This window comes from Erythranthe guttata, chromosome 9 (genome assembly GCF_056151865.1).
Source record: "Erythranthe guttata isolate IM_541 chromosome 9, IM_541, whole genome shotgun sequence".
Classification (NCBI taxonomy): Eukaryota; Viridiplantae; Streptophyta; class Magnoliopsida; order Lamiales; family Phrymaceae; genus Erythranthe; species Erythranthe guttata.
The window spans coordinates 2,013,106-2,032,138 of NC_142541.1; the positions used below are offsets into that span (position 1 = coordinate 2,013,106).

At 37.3% G+C, this 19,033-nt stretch overlaps 3 protein-coding genes and 1 long non-coding RNA gene across 4 annotated transcripts; 2 read left to right on the plus strand and 2 right to left on the minus strand.

The window, feature by feature from the left end:
* Positions 1 to 1,389: 1,389 nt before the first annotated feature.
* LOC105952135 (putative invertase inhibitor) lies at positions 1,390 to 1,917 on the plus strand. Its single transcript, XM_012975650.1, has one exon. It carries the CDS (start codon positions 1,390 to 1,392, stop codon positions 1,915 to 1,917), a length of 528 nt encoding a protein of 175 aa, XP_012831104.1.
* Positions 1,918 to 2,657: 740 nt separating this feature from the next.
* On the plus strand, positions 2,658 to 3,368 carry LOC148767853 (uncharacterized). Its single transcript, XR_016033589.1, has 2 exons — positions 2,658 to 2,792; positions 2,883 to 3,368. It is a non-coding gene; the product is annotated as an uncharacterized LOC148767853 (long non-coding RNA).
* Positions 3,369 to 4,141: 773 nt separating this feature from the next.
* Positions 4,142 to 5,923, minus strand: LOC105966280 (uncharacterized). The gene is made up of 2 exons (XM_012990846.2): positions 4,316 to 5,923; positions 4,142 to 4,240 (listed from the first exon to the last, which is right to left on the minus strand). The coding sequence occupies exons 1-2, from the start codon at positions 5,774 to 5,776 to the stop codon at positions 4,142 to 4,144; spliced, it is 1,560 nt and encodes a 519-aa protein (XP_012846300.2). The 5' UTR covers positions 5,777 to 5,923.
* Positions 5,924 to 16,218: 10,295 nt separating this feature from the next.
* On the minus strand, positions 16,219 to 18,109 carry LOC105964776 (uncharacterized). The gene is made up of 2 exons (XM_088823263.1): positions 16,705 to 18,109; positions 16,219 to 16,614 (listed from the first exon to the last, which is right to left on the minus strand). The coding sequence occupies exon 1, from the start codon at positions 18,106 to 18,108 to the stop codon at positions 16,903 to 16,905; it is 1,206 nt and encodes a 401-aa protein (XP_088679389.1). The 5' UTR covers position 18,109; the 3' UTR covers positions 16,219 to 16,614; positions 16,705 to 16,902.
* Positions 18,110 to 19,033: the final 924 nt, after the last annotated feature.

A 19,033-nucleotide genomic window follows, 5' to 3' on the forward strand; every position in this document is an offset into this window, starting at 1 on the left:
TGGGGATAAACTTGTCGGGATATTTGCTGACGCCATGGTTTTGATTGCTGACGCACTCATGTCTTAGTGATTCAGTTTTATTTATTAGTTTCATATTATTATAGTTATTTTATTTATTTATTTTGATATTATTATTGTTATTAATTTAACATAATGATGAATGATTTATAGAAAAATAAAGTTATTGTTGTTATTGATTTATACAAAAAATAAAAAAAGAAGGCTGCATGCATGCTACTTTAATTATGGGACTGAAAATCAGGTAGATCGGATCAGAAACATGGTTTCAAAAAATATTCCAATATTTTTTAGACTCGATTACAGTTATGAATTTTTTAGAACTAAAAAATACGTTCCAATTCCATAAATTTCGGAAATTCCAATAAGAATGACAATCGGAACAACTTTTGGAATTTTAATAGGAGATATTATCATTCTAAGAATAAAATTGGAATTTTTGGAAATTTCAAAAAATAAAAACAACTCGTGAATATTCTTTTTTCCTTTTTTTAAATTTAAGGTATTAAATTAAAATTAATATAGTCGAACTAGTTACAAAAATAAAAAATCCTATTGTTTTTTTTGAGGCGTTGCCTCCGTGCTCCCGTAACCCACCCTATAGCAAAATTGAAAATACTAGAGTCGTCATTCTTGGAACAATCATTATTGTCATTAATTTTTTTTTACGATATTTTTTATTTAAACTTTTTAATGTATATTCGATCCCCCATTCATTAAATCATGGCTTCACAACGTTATGATGTGTTTATTATTTATGTGATTTATTATGTAAAATAATTTATTTTTTTGTGATTTTTTTAAATATATTGATAATTTTTTCACATTGTAGTTTCGTGAATACGAAAAAAACTGATTTGACTTTTGGCATCCTAAACAAATACTACTATATTAAATTATCTTTAAAAAAATTTATTCGAGGTGCATTATACATGGTTTATTGTATTTCAATATTGCAAAGTGATATTAATATTTTGTTCAGGGTGCAAAGTGCCATTGTGCCAACATGCTACATCTCAAGGATGGAAACTGGAATTAACGATATAATAAGTAAATTAGTATTAATGTATTATAAACATTGGACACAAAATATTATTAAATTGGATATAAGATTTTGACCTTTTTTATATAAGATTGATTAAAGAAAAAAAAAGTGTATACATATATATAAAAAACATTCCTTCTATATATAAGATTTATATAGCAAGAAATCAGACGCATTTAATTTCTCAACAATTAAACTAGATTTGATATTTAGTTACTTACTAAAATACTACAAATATTTTTGTATAAATTCACATGAATTAGAGATGAAAAAAAAACAACCCCACAAATTGAATAGAAAAAAAAAGGCGGGAATCAAATATTAACATGGCCAAGTTTTCCTCTCTCTACATATGTTGCTCCCTAATTTTCAGCATCCAATTGCTTTTTCTCTCTCTACAAACACACGGCGCCGCGGTGGACGACGTGTGCCGTCAAACCGTCGACCCGCCGTTCTGCCAACAATGTTTCAACATCGATCCGCGCAGCGCGACGGCGGCATCCCCGATGCTGGGGGAGATCGCGGTCCAATGGGCGGCGTACTACGGCGGCAACACCAAAATCGACATGCACGAAGCCATGATGCGTGCGGCGGACCCGGCCGTTAAGAACCAATACAGCCGGTGCATCGATCTCTACCAGACCGCGCTTGAGCATTTCCAGGCGGCCCCCGGCGAATTGAGTTCAAAGGCGTGGGCGGTACTCAGGAAGAATGCCGAGTCGATCCGCGCCGGAGTCGACGCGTGCGAGGCGGTTTTTAATCATAATGCACCGGCCGAGGTCGCGAATACGGATAGACTCGTTGGGATCTTTGCCGACGCCCTGGCGATTATTGCTCGCTCTTTCGGTGGTTGATTGTTCAAATTTTTTTTTTTTTTGAATCAAAATAATATAGACATGTTTTTTTTACTTATATTTCTTTGTTGAATTGAATGATTATTAGAAAGAAAAAAGAAAGAAATAATTATTAGAATAAAAATGTACCCAAAAAAATCTAAAATATGCACTTAAAATTATGGACAAAATGCACTTCACCCCTTAAAAAATCAACTTTTTGCACTTTCCCCCTTGAAAATGTATAAAAGAGACTTCCCCCTTCAAAATATAAAACTAGGAGCAGTTTGCCCCGAAAGTGTATTCTGTTCAGATTTTCGCCGGATTTCAATAATGCACATTTAAATTTCATTTTATATATATTTTTTTATTTTTATTTTTTTTATTTTTCCACTTATATTCCATTTTTTATCAACGCCTTTCTCCTCAAATCGAATCAACGAAACCTTGAGTTTTCTTTTTCCCAAAACTCAAATCCAGCAGCGACAATCTCTCCAAATTGAATCGGCCAACTTAGGGTTCTTCTTTTCAAAATCAAATCGAATCAGCGGCCATCTCTTCTCCATCAACCGGTCAAAAGATTCATTAAAGGTAACATTTTTATCCATTTCTACGCGAAACTGGATTCGCGAATCAGGCTAGCTCTTCTCCATTGATTGTTGATGGCTATTATTTGTCTTTATTTATTTTTCGAACATTGACTCAAGCTTTAGTGGGTAAGTAGTTTGAATTATTAAATTGATAATGTTTAAATTGATAGTGCTCGAGGGGTTGTAACTGATTGTAAGAAAAGTTGTCCAAAATCAATAATGTTTTTTGTGGGAATATGGTGGTGCAAAGAACTTCTTAATGGAAAGGAATCCCGAAAGAGGTACAATACTTGTATCAAGTATAAGGTACACATTAAAACTTGTACAAATTTCATAAGCTTTCAAATTTATATGTATTTATATATGTTTGATGTTTGCATTTTTTACTAAATGCAGTGGTTGTGCATTTGTTGCGTGATTGGATCCTTTCATGGGAAACAGATAGAGCTACAAATAATTCCTGGCTTACGGAAATGTGGAAAGAATGTAACATGTCCAGAGCTCATTGGAAAGTGTTCCATTGTTCGCGAGTTACATGTTTACGCAATTCCAGTTCATGGAAGAGAAGCTGAAACAGAGTGGATTGCTCTTAGAGAGCACAAGTCGACAAATATATGTGTTATTTCAGGTGTAGGAACTAGGCATTACTATATAAAGTTAGGATACAAGCTCGAAGGTCCGTACATGGTCAAATACCTCGAATGAGAAAAACAAAAAACAACTTATTTTCGAATTGGAACCAAGTGTGTCTTCTTATTTATGTTGTTGGTCTTCCTATCTATCGTGTATTTGCCTTTGTGCAAATCATAGTTTTCGTTTATTGTCGATTATGTGTAATAGTATGTGAAAGAATGGTTTTGATAATTTCTAGTTTGAGGTTTATTCGTGCATCTATTTGTATGGGGTGTATGGTATGTATGGTGTTTAGGACTAGATGTTGAACCTTTTATGCAGTCAATGTATTTGTTATTGTAATGTACTGTAAACTTGAATTTTAATTGATAGTTGTTGAATTATACTGTAAACTTATGTCAAAAGTTGCCAGCAGTCTTTATCTTGATTCATGTACTATAATGTAAATGTTGTTTTCCTCGTACTTTATTTGCACTCACAGAACATGTACAAGAACCAAACTTTGCAAATTAAACAATACATGTACAACAATGAAACCTAAATATATAATAGTAATTTTTTATTTTTTTAAACTTTATTTTCACTTTCACTTACAGAACATGTACAAGAACCAAACTTTGCAAAGTAAACAATACATGTACAACAATGAAACCACAATATATAACAATAATTTTTTTTTTTAAACTTTATTTTCACTTTCACTTACAGAACATGTACAAGAATCAAACTTCGCAAATTAAACGTACATGTACAACAAGCAAACCAAAATATATAATAGTAAATCAAAATCTGTAAATAACATCAGATAATCATTGTTGACCAAAAAAAAAGTTGACAAAAAGCCATTCAGTAAGTTTATAAGAAACCAATCAAACATACGTCAAGTTTAAGGCATCAAAAGCATTCAAAATCAAATCAACCTAATATCAAGATCCTTGACAAAAAAATGTATCAGACGATCATTCCCAAAAGTATATATTAATAGGCATTTTCAAAAAAATCTACACACACCATCTCTATGTCTAAAAGCCACCATCTTGGGATATACTCAATCTTGGAGCTGGTTGAGTAGATATTATTGCATCTGGCTGAGCTCTTGAAAATGTATTCTTCCTTCTCACCTACAACCAATAATAATATAGTAAGCCCAAGTTAAATCCAAGCAAAAATTTATTATAAACTAAAGTTAAAGTTACCTTTAGTTTAGTAATGGCAGAAACTTCTGTTCTTACTCCAACATTATTATCCTTTTTGGGGCATGTGCGTTTGTAATGTCCATATTCTTTGCAAATAGAACATCTACTTTTTGTCCCTTTTCTTGCTAGTTTTTTTTTGCCATTTTTTGTAACTTCTTCTCCGAGTTGCTTCTTTCTAGCCTTCTTCGGTCTGCCTGAAAGCTTTTCCACAATAGGAGGATGTAGCGGGCTTCTATTAGAGTTTGGCCACTCGTCAGGGCCATGCATTGGGTTCATCATCCTCGAATAAGCCTTCAAGTACACCTCTTTTTTGTAACAATCAACCACAAACTCTTCAGGTGGATAATGCATATAAAACATACCTACAATAGCATGTTTACAAGGTACCCCCGAAACATTCCACTTTCTACAGCTACAAGTTTTTTCACCCAAGTGTACTACAATTTTTTCCTGAAATGCACCAATCACCTCAAATTGTTCATGCCCATTCCACTCAACATTATACGCCATGGCTTCTTTCTTGACTTCATCCAACTTAAGTTGGATTCTTGGACACAATCTGCTACTACTTTTACCGACCAAGTCCCTTTGTCGATGAATTCTTCTCATTAACATTATTCTGATCAACTCAAGCATCGAGATTATTGGTTCTTCTCTAGCTTTTCTTATCATTCCATTAAAGCTCTCACATAGGTTGTTAAGAAGCATATCACACTTCAAGTAAGTACTAAAGTAAGCTCTAGACCAATGTTGAGGTGATCTAGCTGACAACCACTGAAATGCCTTACTATCAACATTCTTCAACTCATTCATTGCTGCATTGAAGTCCACAATTCTTGTTGATGATGCTGCTCTCCACAAAAGTTCCTTCAAACGCAATCCTCTGTGACTCAGTTTGAAATTGTTGTACAAATGCAAAACGCAAAATCTGTGCTCAGCATCCGGTAACAATTTTTCAACAGCTTCCACTAAACCTTTCTGCTTATCTGACATTATAGTCCACGTGTAACTATTACTAATGTCCAAATCTTCAACTAAAAGCTCCAAAAACCATAACCATGATTTAGTCTTCTCTTTTTCAACAACAGCATAGGCAAAAGGGTACATACTGTTGTTTCCATCAATACCAACTGCAGTTAGAAGGATCCCTCCACTTGGACCCTTTAAATGACAACCATCTAACCCTATGAGAGGCCTACAACCCTCCAACAATCCAGTTTTCAGTATTCCCCAACAAATATACATTCTCTGAAATCTCAGCACATTATCTTCACCAATATGACTCTTTATTTTCACCGTAGTGTCGGGATTTGTTGCTTTGATTTCCTCTGCATAATCCCATAACCTTGAAAATTGCTCTTTCTCACTACCACTAGCCTGTTCCAACCCTTTTCTCTTAGCTATGTACAACTGAAAGCTTAAAAATTCTAACTGACACTCCTTTTGTGCAACAGTCATCATGGATGTAATAGGCCAAGAAGGGTTGGTCCGTATGTGGTCATGGTATTTAGTGGCAAAAAATCTGGAATTTGCAGCTGAAACTTTGCTCTGCCTACTACAACTATGTTATGATCCAAGAGTCTTGATTTGCATTGTATTTTCACCATGCTTATAAGACGCATAGACCATCCACTAACACTGCTCATCCTTACACTTTACTCTAACTCTATGAGGATCGTTTTGTTGGGTTTCAGGCACGCATACGCAGCGGAAAACAAAAATTTAATGCGATTTAAACGACTTTAAAGCACATAAGCACATGCCCGACAAATTTAATCAATTAATTGCGTACATTTGCGCTTCCAGCGAAATTAAATAACAACATATATGCTAATTAATTTAACCGAATTTTAAATCAATTAACATGCTCGCGTTTAAACCAAATAACATGCTTGCAATGATTTAAAACGATTACACATAATCACATAAAATCATACGAAAACAAACATGAATATATATAACGTTTAAACGAAACAAGAACTTCGAGTTCGTGTGTTTACCTCTTGAAGCGTGAGGTAGAAGTGCTAAGCAAGTCGAGATTGCTACGGAAACCAATCCGTACAATCGGGGCAGCAGCGGTGCAGCGGCAGCGGCGGTGAGACGGCCACGGCGGCGCGTGAAACTCACGCGCGGTCTTTCCGGGGCGGCGCGTGGGGCAGCGTGCGGCTTCGGCTCGTGCGCTGCTCTTCGATTCTTCGATCTTCGGTCTTCCTCCTCTCGGATTTCACCTCGTATACTTTGATCTACTAAATACGTGGCACTAGACACGTAATAGTTAGAAAAACGGAAGAAAAAAGAGAAGGAAAGAAGCTACCAAAGTAACCGGCCGATGAACGGCCGATTCCGGCGAAACGGCGGCGTTGACGGCGGAGGTGGCCGCGGGAGAGAGAGGCCGAGAGAGAGAGGTGGACGACTAGGGTTAGGGTTAGATCTTGTGTGTTTGTGCAAGGCCTATAAATCAAGTATTTATAGTCCCTTGCATAAAACCCTAACGGGCTTAAGTTGGACCGGGCCCAACAGCTTAAGCTCGTTAGTTCCTTTACTTGCTCGTCTCTCTCAATTCAATGATCGGAAAATTGCAACAATTACATTTTCGGAATCATTATAATATCCTCGTCATTACGAGTGCCATCTTTCATTTTCCAACTTTCCAAAAGTGGAAACCCTAGTTCAGTGCACTTTCTAAATTTGGAAACTTCCCGATTTAGAAAGTTCACTAACATGTTTGCCTATTCTTTTCCTTTTCTTATTCTCATTCATAATTCCAAATTACGAATGTTGGACTCAATCGTATTGACTTCCAATCATGCAAAGATAAACTATTTTATCTCTGACCGTTTATTCAATTAGATCTCATGTGCACGAGCAGTGTGACCCTCGATGGTTCAGGTGTAAGCTAGCCGTGGGCCCACAACCCTTTGTGGTCAAAACTCGTCCCTTAGAGTTACGATTAAGATGAAGCTCGTTTCACCTTAATCACCCAACGAATCAAGATTGGCGTCTAGCAACTACGCGTCATGATTCCCTAGATACAAATGAAGTGCCTGCAAGAACCTTCAGATATAGTTAACGTACAGTACGGTCCCTTCGATTCATATGTCCCGATTGAACTAGAGGCATTGGTTCATCGAGACCTCTTTATATGTTCAATGACGGTGCGATCGTTCTAAGTGTTGTAATCCTTACGTGCATGACTTAGAGAATCGAATTCTCTAATCATCACTTAGTCAGCTCTGGCCAGAGACTTAGAATGATTACAAACTTTCAGAACACACAGGACATCCAAGACTATTCTAGCGATCGAATCCCCGACTACAATGCACAGACCTCCCACTAGATTTCGGACTGCACGAACACTGGCCCTTGGGATTAGGGGTGGAAATCGGACGGATCGGATCGGAAAAAGGCTTTTCGGAAAATTTCCGATTTTTTTCGGAACTGAATTCTCATTTCCGATTCCGATTCCGAAATATTCGGAATCTAAAAACGAGTTCCGATTCCGAATTTTCGGAAATTTTCGGAAATTCGGAAATTTCGGATATTTTTTGAGAAAGAGAAGAAAAAAAACAAAAAAATCGAGAACAAAAAAATTCCAGCATGAATCGAGTGTTATAATCCCTCATGTCTGCAACACAATCTAGAATTTCTATTATCTTCACATTACCAGAGCAAATGTTCATACATCACATGAATAATCCCTAAAATTACAAAATATGTTAAAATTACAAAAGAAAAAAGTAGAAGTTTTCTGTAGGTGGCTAATTTATCGAAACATAACACAATGGACAGAAAGCTTGAGCACAGGGGCACCACTGCGGAGAAGGAAGAAGAAAAAAGAGTAGAAAATTGAAGTTTGAAAGCAAAGAGAAACTTCAAGAAGCAGCGGCGGTAGAAAATTGAAACGAAGAAAAAATTGAAGTGAAAAAATTAGGTTAGAATTGAAAAAGGTTAGTAGTTGTAATTTTATTAATTGGGCCTATTACATGGGTCATGATTATATTTTTAGAAGAAATAAATTTATGGCCCATCACGGAATAGGAAAATTAGTGGGACCATATGGACATATAATAATTTTTTAATATAAAAAATAAATCGGAAAATTCGGAAAAATATCGGAAAATTTCGGAAAATTTCGGAATTATTTTGGATCGGAATTCGGAAATTCCGAAAATTTCATATCAAATTCCGATTCCGATCCGATTATTTTCGGAAAAATCGGAAATCGGAAATTCGGAAATCGGATTACAAAAAACCGTTCCAAATTCGGAAATATTCGGATCGGAATCGGCGGAAATCGGAAATTTCGTTCCGATTTCCACCCCTACTTGGGATGGTCCTCGGTGGAACTCAGGGACAGGTCACGATACAGCTGGTCCTCTAGTGAAGTCACGGTGATGTCTAGGTCATAAGGACTAATGGTGTACAACTATACCATAGATATCTCTACTCGATTATTGGGAACCACTTAGAGATTTCTAGGGTGAGGGAGTTCAGTGAACTCGTCAACTTACGAGCACCCACTTATGCATGCCGATATCACAATACCGTTTACTGATGAGATGCAGTACACATACACTAAGTGCTAGTCTTAATGGGAAAGGCCGATATCCTCATTAGTGGCGTAACCCTTCGACTAGGAACACGTTTAACAGTTATAATACTTAAGTAAATATCTCACGATCCTAACGATCAATTACTAGTACTTGTAATAACTGTAAGGACTATATCTATGCTTGTGACAAAGGGACAAAGATATAGAATGCCAAGGTGTTTTATCATTAATACGAATAAAGGTTCGTTTATTACAATAATAAATACGAAAGACCACAACCACATGTTGGCTTGTTGGTCACCTACTCTAACACGTTTTTCAAAAATGGGATATCTCTTCCATGCTTCATAGAGTGTCTTCTCACAGCTGCTCTAAAAATATCGGTTGATGAAAAACATAATCCAACAACGAATTTTGGATCAGCCATATCTGCTTTAGGATTGAACATAAGCGGATATGCATGGTTGTATTCAAAATCCCCTTTTGTAGCATCACTCCGACAAACTAAAGCCTCGTTATTAGCATTTTGGCACAAAACCGCCCCATTCCATTCAACATCCAGATCAATATTTTTGTCATATATCTCATCATCATATTCACTATCATGTAGTTTATCAGAGTGTTCAGAATCGTCGCCATATGATTGTTCATTGCTATCACAATCAGAATCTTCTGTATTAATAGCACCGACCCTAATCTCACCCACACTTTCATTATCATTATCATCAAAGGCAGTGCATACCAATTGCTCATTATCATCTTCTTTGTTGAATTCTGCTAAGTTCATATGTTCAACAAAAACACCAACCACTTTATCCCCGTCAACAAAATTCTCCAAGTTCATTGCATCGATGTCATTAAGCAATTCTTTAACAGCAGTGCAATCATAAGGTCTTCCTAAAGTGTGATAATATCTCAATGCAACACAATTATCACCTAATTTATAGTGACCCAATTCAACGGACATGGAATGTATTTCTCTCATCGACATCGTGTCTGCATTACAATTGTCAAAGTGGTCAACTTTACCTCCAGCATAATATCGTAAACCGAGATTTAGAAAATTTCCTCCATGATGCATTTGAATTGTAAAATCTTTTGAGTCACCTGGGACATACAAAATATTAATATACATTAAGTGAAACTAATTAATTGAGGTCAGGTAATGACATAAAATAGTATATTAACATCGGAAAAAGTTAAAGTATATGGGGCCATAGTGGATTTATTATTATTTGAAAATAAAAGAAAAAAAATTACATGGTAGACATCCACAATCTCAAATCCGTATACATAAAGCATATACAAGACAAACTTTTTAATGGTGTGGGACCATTTTTCATATTTAAATGGGACGCTGATTGTATAAAATACATTAACTTAACCATTGATTTAATGCCATTGTTAAAGAAGAGCATAAGAATAAAAATCAAAGTCAATATAAATACCATTGATTGTTCTCTGTTGGCCTTGTCGCAATTTCCAACTCATTTTGCTTCTGTTGATTTATATGCCTATAGAAATCAATTAACCTAAGTTGTAACAGTTAAGTTGTGGAAACAGTATTCAATTACAACTATAATTCTTGTGTTAACACAGTTATAAACTACTTAAAGCAAATAAATGAACACAAGGAATTAATGTGGTTCAGACACAAATGTGCCCTACATCCACGTGGACCTGCAAACACGATTTCACTAGTTCAGATTTACAGTGTACATTAATAGGACTTATTAAAAATAATAAAGACTCCATCTTTAATTTTTACGCCGTTCTTGTACACAACTCGAACTCTGTGTCTCTCTCTACAGCAGCTCCACTCCGCGTGCCTTGAACTTTCTTCAAGCCTGAACTCCCTTCAGATAACGCGGCTGATCTCCCTTGAGATCTATACAGCAAATCTGTATATGTTGGCACAGTGCAACGATGGCACAGTCCTGCTCCGCAGAACGCCTTGGCAAAGCTTCGATGCTATGAAGTGGTTTTTCTCCCAAATAATGCCCACGGTTCTTGTATGTCTTGGAGGCTTATATAGCCACGAAAATAAGCCCTAAGACCTAACTTGAACCCCAAGAAATCTATTTAACTATGTAATAGAATCCTAGTTGATTTCTACTTATATTCTAGATAAGTACAAAAGATACCTAACTAGAATAAAATACATGGAAATAAATCGAAGTCCTAATAGAAGTATTATAAGAATAGGACTCTAATAAATTCCAAAATAAATATGGAAAACAAATCTTTGCCAATCTTTTAATTCCAAAACTTGGCGGATTTCCTCGATCTTCAATAGCCGGAAATATGGCGCCAACAATCTCCCCCTTTGGCATAGATTGGTCAGAATCCATATTTAACAAGAACTCCCCCTGCATATGAGATTTTCTCTTTTTGCAGAAATGATTAACTCCCCCTGCATCACATACTGTTAGTACAATAGAAGTTGTTGTAACAGAGAAATTTCCTGCAGCACAAAGTTATCCAAAACAAGCCCAAGGCACAAAATAAAGATAACCAAGATGATATCCAAAAAACAGGAAAGTAATCATAACTATAACAGTCCTAAATAAGATATAAATTTAAGCAGTTCAAAAAGGACAACAAAAAAGTTTTTCAAGGAAACTTCCCTATAATCATAGTCGGAGAGCTGATCATTATCATGAGAATTGCTGGACGCTTTGCCTTGCGGTTGTGGACTGCTGCTTCATCATTGAAGTTTTTGCTGGGGCATGCGGAGTTGCATCTGGAGTTGTTGCTACTCCCCCTTTCTGACCAGACTGTGCCAAAGTCTTAAGAAGCTGATCCTGAATAGACGAAAATCCCTGAGCAAGCTGAGCCTGGATAGACTCATAAAAACGAGTGAGCTCATCTTTGGTGACCACATCAACTGGCGGCGGAATAGAAACAGAGACAATGGGATCCTTTTTCGCGCGAGAGACCGTCTGAACAATAGAAGGATCGATAGGAGGCAGATCAGCAAAATGTTCAGAAATGACCTTACCATGGATAGTGATTGGACGGCCAGGAGGATCCAACAGAGTGGCATCACGAGTGGGCAGGCCTTGTTTGATCAAGAGCTGATATATCAAAGAAAGAAACGGCAGATGCTCACGCTCGGTTCGGGAATTGGCTAACACACCAATCTGATTGAAAATCTAATCACCAATATTGATTTTATGGTCATGAGTGATGCACCATAAAAATTCAGCTTGGGTGGGATTGAGAGTGGCATTGTGGTTAGTGGGAAACCAGTTGGAAATGCCTATCTTGAACAGGACCGAATACAGTTGAGCCAGCTTAAAGACATGAGAAGCAGATTTCAGACCAGGCCATTTTTTCAACACTTTGGCAGTGAGAACAGAGGCCAGAGTGTCCATAGAAACAGAAGGTTTGGAAGTAACCTCGTTTGGACACTTATAAAAGTCATTGATCAAAACAGGAGTTACAGATGTAATCCTCACGTGAAGTTTTGTAAAATTCTCATTGATACAACCAATTTCAGGAGCAACCAGATGTCATGGGCCCAGAAGCATTAAGTAAACTCTTCTTCGCCTTGAGAGCAACCTCTAAGAAATGTGGTGACAAGGAATGTTAGATCAACGAGGGAAAAGGTAGGCATCACTCCAACTTTTTCTGCGAGAGTTTAGCAAGAGCTCCATTTTGAGCAAAGATATGCTCCCCAATGTTGATAAAGACATCATGAGTGACGCTTCAGAGAAACCCAGCATACGGTGATCACAACGGCTATGGTGTGTCATTGACACAAAGGGCTTATCAGTGATTTGATTCTTACACCAGTAAATATCTTTATTCAATTTTGGAGCCACATTGAAAAATTTCCCTTCGCAAGTAACCGCGAGACCCAACAATGGAGAATCAACAGAAAGTTAGAACTCTGGTGAAGATTCTGATGACTCAGATCTAATTGGATGTATGGCAGTAAAGCTAGCATAAGTCTGCTCAGAAAGAGATTGGTAGCCACTCGAAGCGTATGACTCATCATCAAGACCATAATTGCTCTCAAACTTCCTTTGAGGCCGGCAAAGCTGCACATGGGTGCTGAAAGTAGCTTCTTCAATTGCGACACGGTCTTCACCACTAACATCTTCTGCCTTAGACATGGAAGGATCACTTTCAACCAGAATATTGTCCAGCGGATCAGAGACAACATCTTATTTGGAGCTTGGGGCTGGTGACTGCACATGTGTGAGTATGGGCTCCGGAATTGTGGCCATGAGAGAGATGGGAACTACAGAGACCACTGTTGTCGTCACAGACTTTGACGTTTTTCCAGACTTCTTGTCGAACGGCGATGCACAGTTGTTTGTGCTTCCTCATTTCAGACCCCTCGACCGATTTGTCTCTTTCCATAGTAAATCTGTGGAGCACAAAAAAGAGAAGAGACGAGTAGCTTTCGAAAAGCATAGAGAGATATTGGAGAGAGAGGTCGAGTATAAGAAATATTGAGAAATCTTAGAGGCCCTAAAGATAGGATGATAACAGATCCTACAAACATCATGATAAAACAGAAGTATATTCCCACACGCTTCTTCAGAGATTCAAACGGATCACGTATCAAGACAGCCATATGTCAACAGTCAGCCAGAGGCCACAATAAACTCAGAAACCCTAGAAGGGGCAGATATTTAAAGCACAAGGACCGAGAAAAGATGGCAGAAAAAGAGAGGACTCTTCAAATACCGGATATTTTCAAATCAGAAGAAGATCCCACAAAATCCGTGACCAATAACAAACAAGATATTCTCCACACGAAACATCAAAAAAATAGAGAAGGCAGATGACATGGCCATAGCCACGTGGCCAGAGACAACTAGTAGCCAAAAAATTCACAAAGCCCATATATAAAAAATTCAAGAAAAAATTTTAAAACGAAAAAAGGAAAAAATCACATCTTTTAAGGAAAAGAAAATCAAGAAGATCACAACATTAAAAGTTGAGGGCTCGGTTTTCATGAATTAATTTGATAATCTTAAAGAAAATCACAATAGAAGGCCACCGAGCAAACTCTTGGATGCACGATATACCTATAACCCCATGACCATACTCAAGAAACCATAATTTAGGTAATTTTATTAGGGTTATGAATGCGTATGCGATTAGCACAGCAATTCGATCGTGGACTTCAAGGAGAATTTCCTAATATATGCTTGAATACCATCCCAACTTTTTCCTTTTTTTTTTTTTTTTTTTTTTGATATGATGTTCAAGCAAACATTAGGATGACAACCTCCTTAAGAATCCACATAGCTTTTAAATAGAAGTCAGGGATGCATATGCGGTAGCATAATTCTCCCAATAGAGGTATGATCTTTGAGATGAATGAGGTCATAGACATTGATCACTCCCGATAGAGGGGGCAGCACACTTCTATCATGGCTAACTGTGGAAACAAAAATTAATTCACGAAAACTAACACACAAACAATTAGTCAAAATGAACCTCCCATCATTCCTATTCCAAAAGCAAGGATGTCACATTCGTAGGTGACACATATAATGTCCGATTAAGAAAATTCAAGTGCAATCCGGACATAAACATTAATTGCACTATTATAGAAAATTCAGTTTTGCACATGGCGAATTCCAAGCGCTTTACGCAAGGAATCAAACCTAAGGAAATCAAGAGGCTTTGTGAAAATATCGGCTAGTTGATTGTCTATGGACACATAATCTATAGTCACACGTTTCTGCTCAACTAAATTCCTGATGAAATGAAGACGAATATCTCTATGTTTTGTCCTAAAATGCTGAACATGATTTTTTGAAATATTTATGGCACTCTCATTATCACAAAAGACATGCAACTCTTTTTCACGAAAGCCATAGTTATTTAACATAAGTTGCATCCAAACGAGTTGAGTGCAACAGCTACCTGCAGCTATGTATTCACACGCAACATTAAGTAAGGAAATGGAATTTTGTTTCTTACTGTACCAAGATACCAAATTGTTACCCATGTAGAAACAACCTCATGTGATGCTTTTTATGTCATCCATATCTCTTGTCCAGTCAGCATCACTGTTCCCTGCAAGACAATTATTAGTATCTTTTGAATACCATTTTCTCAATTCGGGTGTTCCACTAACATATCGGATAATGCGCTTTACAGCACTCAAATGACTCTCTTTAGAGCTTGCTTGGTACATAGCACAAATACCTATACTGAAACAAATATCATATCTACTAGCAGAAAGATAAAACAAACTTCCTATCAAGCTCTTGTATAGTGTGGAAACAACGTCTGTGCCATCACAATCTCGTCCCAACTTCTCAATTGAGGTCATTGGTGTTGTTAAAAGCTTGGCCTTTTTCAACCCAAATTTACTTACCACGTACTTGGCATATTTGCTCTTTGAGATAAATATCACATCCTCTAGTTGCTTTACCTTGTCATCGCTCAGAACCAGTTCCCACATGTCATTTCGAGAAAACTGCTCAAGTTCCTCAAGTTTGGCTAACACCCAAAATTCATCAAGAATTGCTTCTTTGATGTTTTTTGGTTCAACGGTGGAGGTGAAATAGACATACCTGAAGATTTCCTGGTAGTCAACCTTGGGCTTATTGCAAGTTTTCATACCTTCTTTACCAGTGGTAACATCTTCAGTTGTGACATCATATGTAGGCACTGATACTTCTGTGATTTTGGCTTATGGTATTTCTCTTCCAATGCTCTCAGTTTGTTTCCCCATTAGAAAGTCGCCACATAAATCTGGTGTATTGGAGTTTAGTTGGGGAACACCTTTCACACAACCTGCATTGATATTTCGTGTTAGATCCTGAAAATTCAAATTCCCCAGTCGATGACAACATAGATCTGTGGTATCAGAGGTGGTGTGGGGACACTGTTCAACTTGGTCAGTTTGATCAATTTTATAACAATTATCAGATGATCTATAACCAGATAGAACACACCTGTTGTTTTGATCAAACACTTCACACTTACGCTTGGTGAACAACACTGAGTCGTATAGATCACATAGCTGACTTACGCTGAGTAGGTTTGATTTCAAACCCTCTACATACAGAACATTGTCAAGGTTAGGTAATCCTCCAACATCCAAGTTACCTTCTCCTTTCACAAAGGTCTTGTTTCCATCACCAAGAGTAACTTGTCCACCAGACACATTATGCAGGTTTTTTAAGTAATTAGGTACACCTGTCATATGCTTGGAGCAACCACTATCAAAATACCAAGAGTTAGTAGTACATGCTTTTAAAGAAAGAATAGCAGGAAAACAGTTTGCATTATACTTATTCATCCATTTATTATCAGAGTATCTTCTTTGGGAATTGTGATCCCATGCAGCGGAATTTGATGATTGATATGCTAAACTCTTATTTATCAATTTCCATCTTTTAAAGCATTTTGGCCTAACATGTCCTACTTTGTGACATAAATGACAAGTTGGCACAAACCTTTTTGTATAAGACTGTGAGGCAACATGTTGTGGAGTAGGTTTGACAGTATTATTCACAAAATTAATTTTTCGATTTGGATTTGGTTTACCATCGAACTTACTCCCAATATAGCCAAGACCAAGTTTATTAGGATTTGAGGGATGAGCATTTAAGATTTCATCTAACCTGTTTGAAGGAAGAATCGTAGTGCGATTTAACTTACTGACTGATGTCTCTAACGTTCTTGCAACAGGGGAGTTGTCACACTTCAGGTTGAGGCAGGGTTCAGCATTTTTCATTGGAGCAGGATTTTTCTTGATCTGCCTTGTCTTATTGCAATCGTTGTTTCGCAAATGTCTCAGCAATTCTTTTAGATTGTCAATATCTTTCAAAGCAAAATCCTGCTTTACCTCCAGTACCTCATTTTCCAATTCAAGCTCATCGATTTTGGCCTTCAGGTTGACTTTAACTGCTTCATTCTCCTCTTCCAGTTCCTTTACTTTCTCCTTCAAACGCTTGTTTTCATCACCAACCTCATGACATTGCTTTAGAAGATCGTTCAGTTGCTGTTGAATCATCTCAATGGAGCATTCTTCATCATCTTCTGAATCTTCTTCTCATGTGGGCAAAAAAATTGTGTTTAAATTTCTATGATTCTTGAGATTACGAGTAGCATACCTGAGGTGTGGTGGCTCAGTGCATGTGACATCACCATGTGTCACTTTAGTGATCCTAAGGTGTGACGGCTCAGTGCATGTAACATCATCTTGTGTCACGCCAGTAACCCTGCATGTACCACAGAAGTCAATACTTGTTTCAGCATCACTTGCTTCACTGTCATCATCAGATTCAGAGTTATCGTCACTCCAGGTTGTGGCAAGTGATTTTCCTTGCTTCTTTAGAGTGTTTGCACACTCAGCTTGAATATGACCATAGCCGCGGCATTCTCTACATCGAATCCCCTTCCTCACTTCTTGCTTATTTGTAGGACTTCTGGGTTTTCTTTCAAAACTTGTAGGATTTCCATTCATATTCACGAGTTTTCCGAAGTTTTTAGCTATTAGAGACATGGATTTTGTTAGCTTGACTTCGAGTGCTGTCATGGGAACTGGGGGCACTGATGAAGTTGTCACAGCGACTGTTTGTAGAGCAATTTTTCTTTCTTTGTCTATTTTGCTGATGTTCAACTTGTTCTCGAATGTCTGCAAATTTCCGATCAGATCTTCAAGTCGCAATGAGTCCACATCATTTGCTTCCTCAATAGCTGTGACCTTGTATGCGAATCGGTCTGGCATTGATCTCAACACTTTACGAACAAGCTTGACTTCAGGATAGGTTTCACCAAGACCATGAGTTTCATTCGAGATATCGCATAGTTTCGAATTAAAATCGCTTACGGTTTCATTCTCTTCCATTCGAAGATCCTCAAAGCGAGTAGCGAGCATCTGAAGTTTTGATAATCGAACAGAGGTTGTCCCCTCATAAGCTGTTTGTAATTTTTCCCATGCTTCTTTGGCACACTCACATGCTGAGATGATTTTGAATTGATTGATATCAATTCCATTGAACATGGCATTCAATGCTTTGGAATTCATATTTGCGGCAATCTGTTCAGTTTTGCTCCAGTCTTTTTCATGTTTCTCAGTTTGAATTCCTTTTTCATCTGTGGCAACAGGTCGTTTCCAGCCAGTCAGAACTGTGCGCCATGCATCTTCATCCATTGACTTGATGAACATCTTCATCTTGGTCTTCCAATAAGAGTAATTGGTTCCAGTAAGCAGTGGTGGGCGAGTCGTGGAACCACCTTCCATATGAGCATTCATAGTTCCTATGGAAGACAAAAGGAAAATAAATCAAATTCCCAAAATCACACACTATGTATATCTAGTGAGAGGCTCTTGATGCCAATTGTTGATTTATATGCCTATAGAAATCAATTAACCTAAGTTGTAACAGTTAAGTTGTGGAAACAGTATTCAGTTACAACTATAATTCTTGTGTTAACACAGTTATAAACTACTTAAAGCAAATAAATGAACACAAGGAATTAATGTGGTTCAGACACAAATGTGCCCTACATCCACGTGGACCTGCAAACACGATTTCACTAGTTCAGATTTACAGTGTACATTAATAGGACTTATTAAAAATAATAAAGACTCCCTCTTTAATTTTTACGCCGTTCTTGTACACAACTCGAACTCCGTGTCTCTCTCTACAGCAGCTCCACTCCGCGTGCCTTGAACTTTCTTCAAGCCTGAACTCCCTTCAGAAAACGCGGCTGATCTCCCTTGAGATCTATACAGCAAATCTGTATATGTTGGCACAGTGCAACGATGGCACAGTCCTGCTCCGCAGAACGCCTTGGCAAAGCTTCGATGCTATGAAGTGGTTTTTCTCCCAAATAATGCCCACGGTTCTTGTATGTCTTGGAGGCTTATATAGCCACGAAAATAAGCCCTAAGACCTAACTTGAACCCCAAGAAATCTATTTAACTAAGTAATAGAATCCTAGTTGATTTCTACTTCTATTCTAGATAAGTACAAAAGATACCTAACTAGAATACATGGAAATAAATCTAAGTCCTAATAGAAGTATTATAAGAATAGGACTCTAATAAATTCCAAAATAAATATGTAAAACAAATCTTTGCCAATCTTTTAATTCCAAAACTTGGCGGATTTCCTCGATCTTCAATAACCGAAAATATGGCGCCAACAGCTTCCACGATTTTCAGATTGTGTCAG

Coding starts and splice junctions, on each gene's coding strand:
- LOC105966280 (XM_012990846.2), bottom strand. CDS start 5,776: ATGATGACTGTTGCACAAAAGGAGTGTCAGTTAGAATTTTTAAGCTTT. Junction 4,241..4,315: donor CTGCCATTACTAAACTAAAG/GTAACTTTAACT, acceptor TATTGGTTGTAG/GTGAGAAGGAAGAATACATT.
- LOC105964776 (XM_088823263.1), bottom strand. CDS start 18,108: ATGAATGCTCATATGGAAGGTGGTTCCACGACTCGCCCACCACTGCTT.
- LOC105952135 (XM_012975650.1), top strand. CDS start 1,390: ATGGCCAAGTTTTCCTCTCTCTACATATGTTGCTCCCTAATTTTCAGC.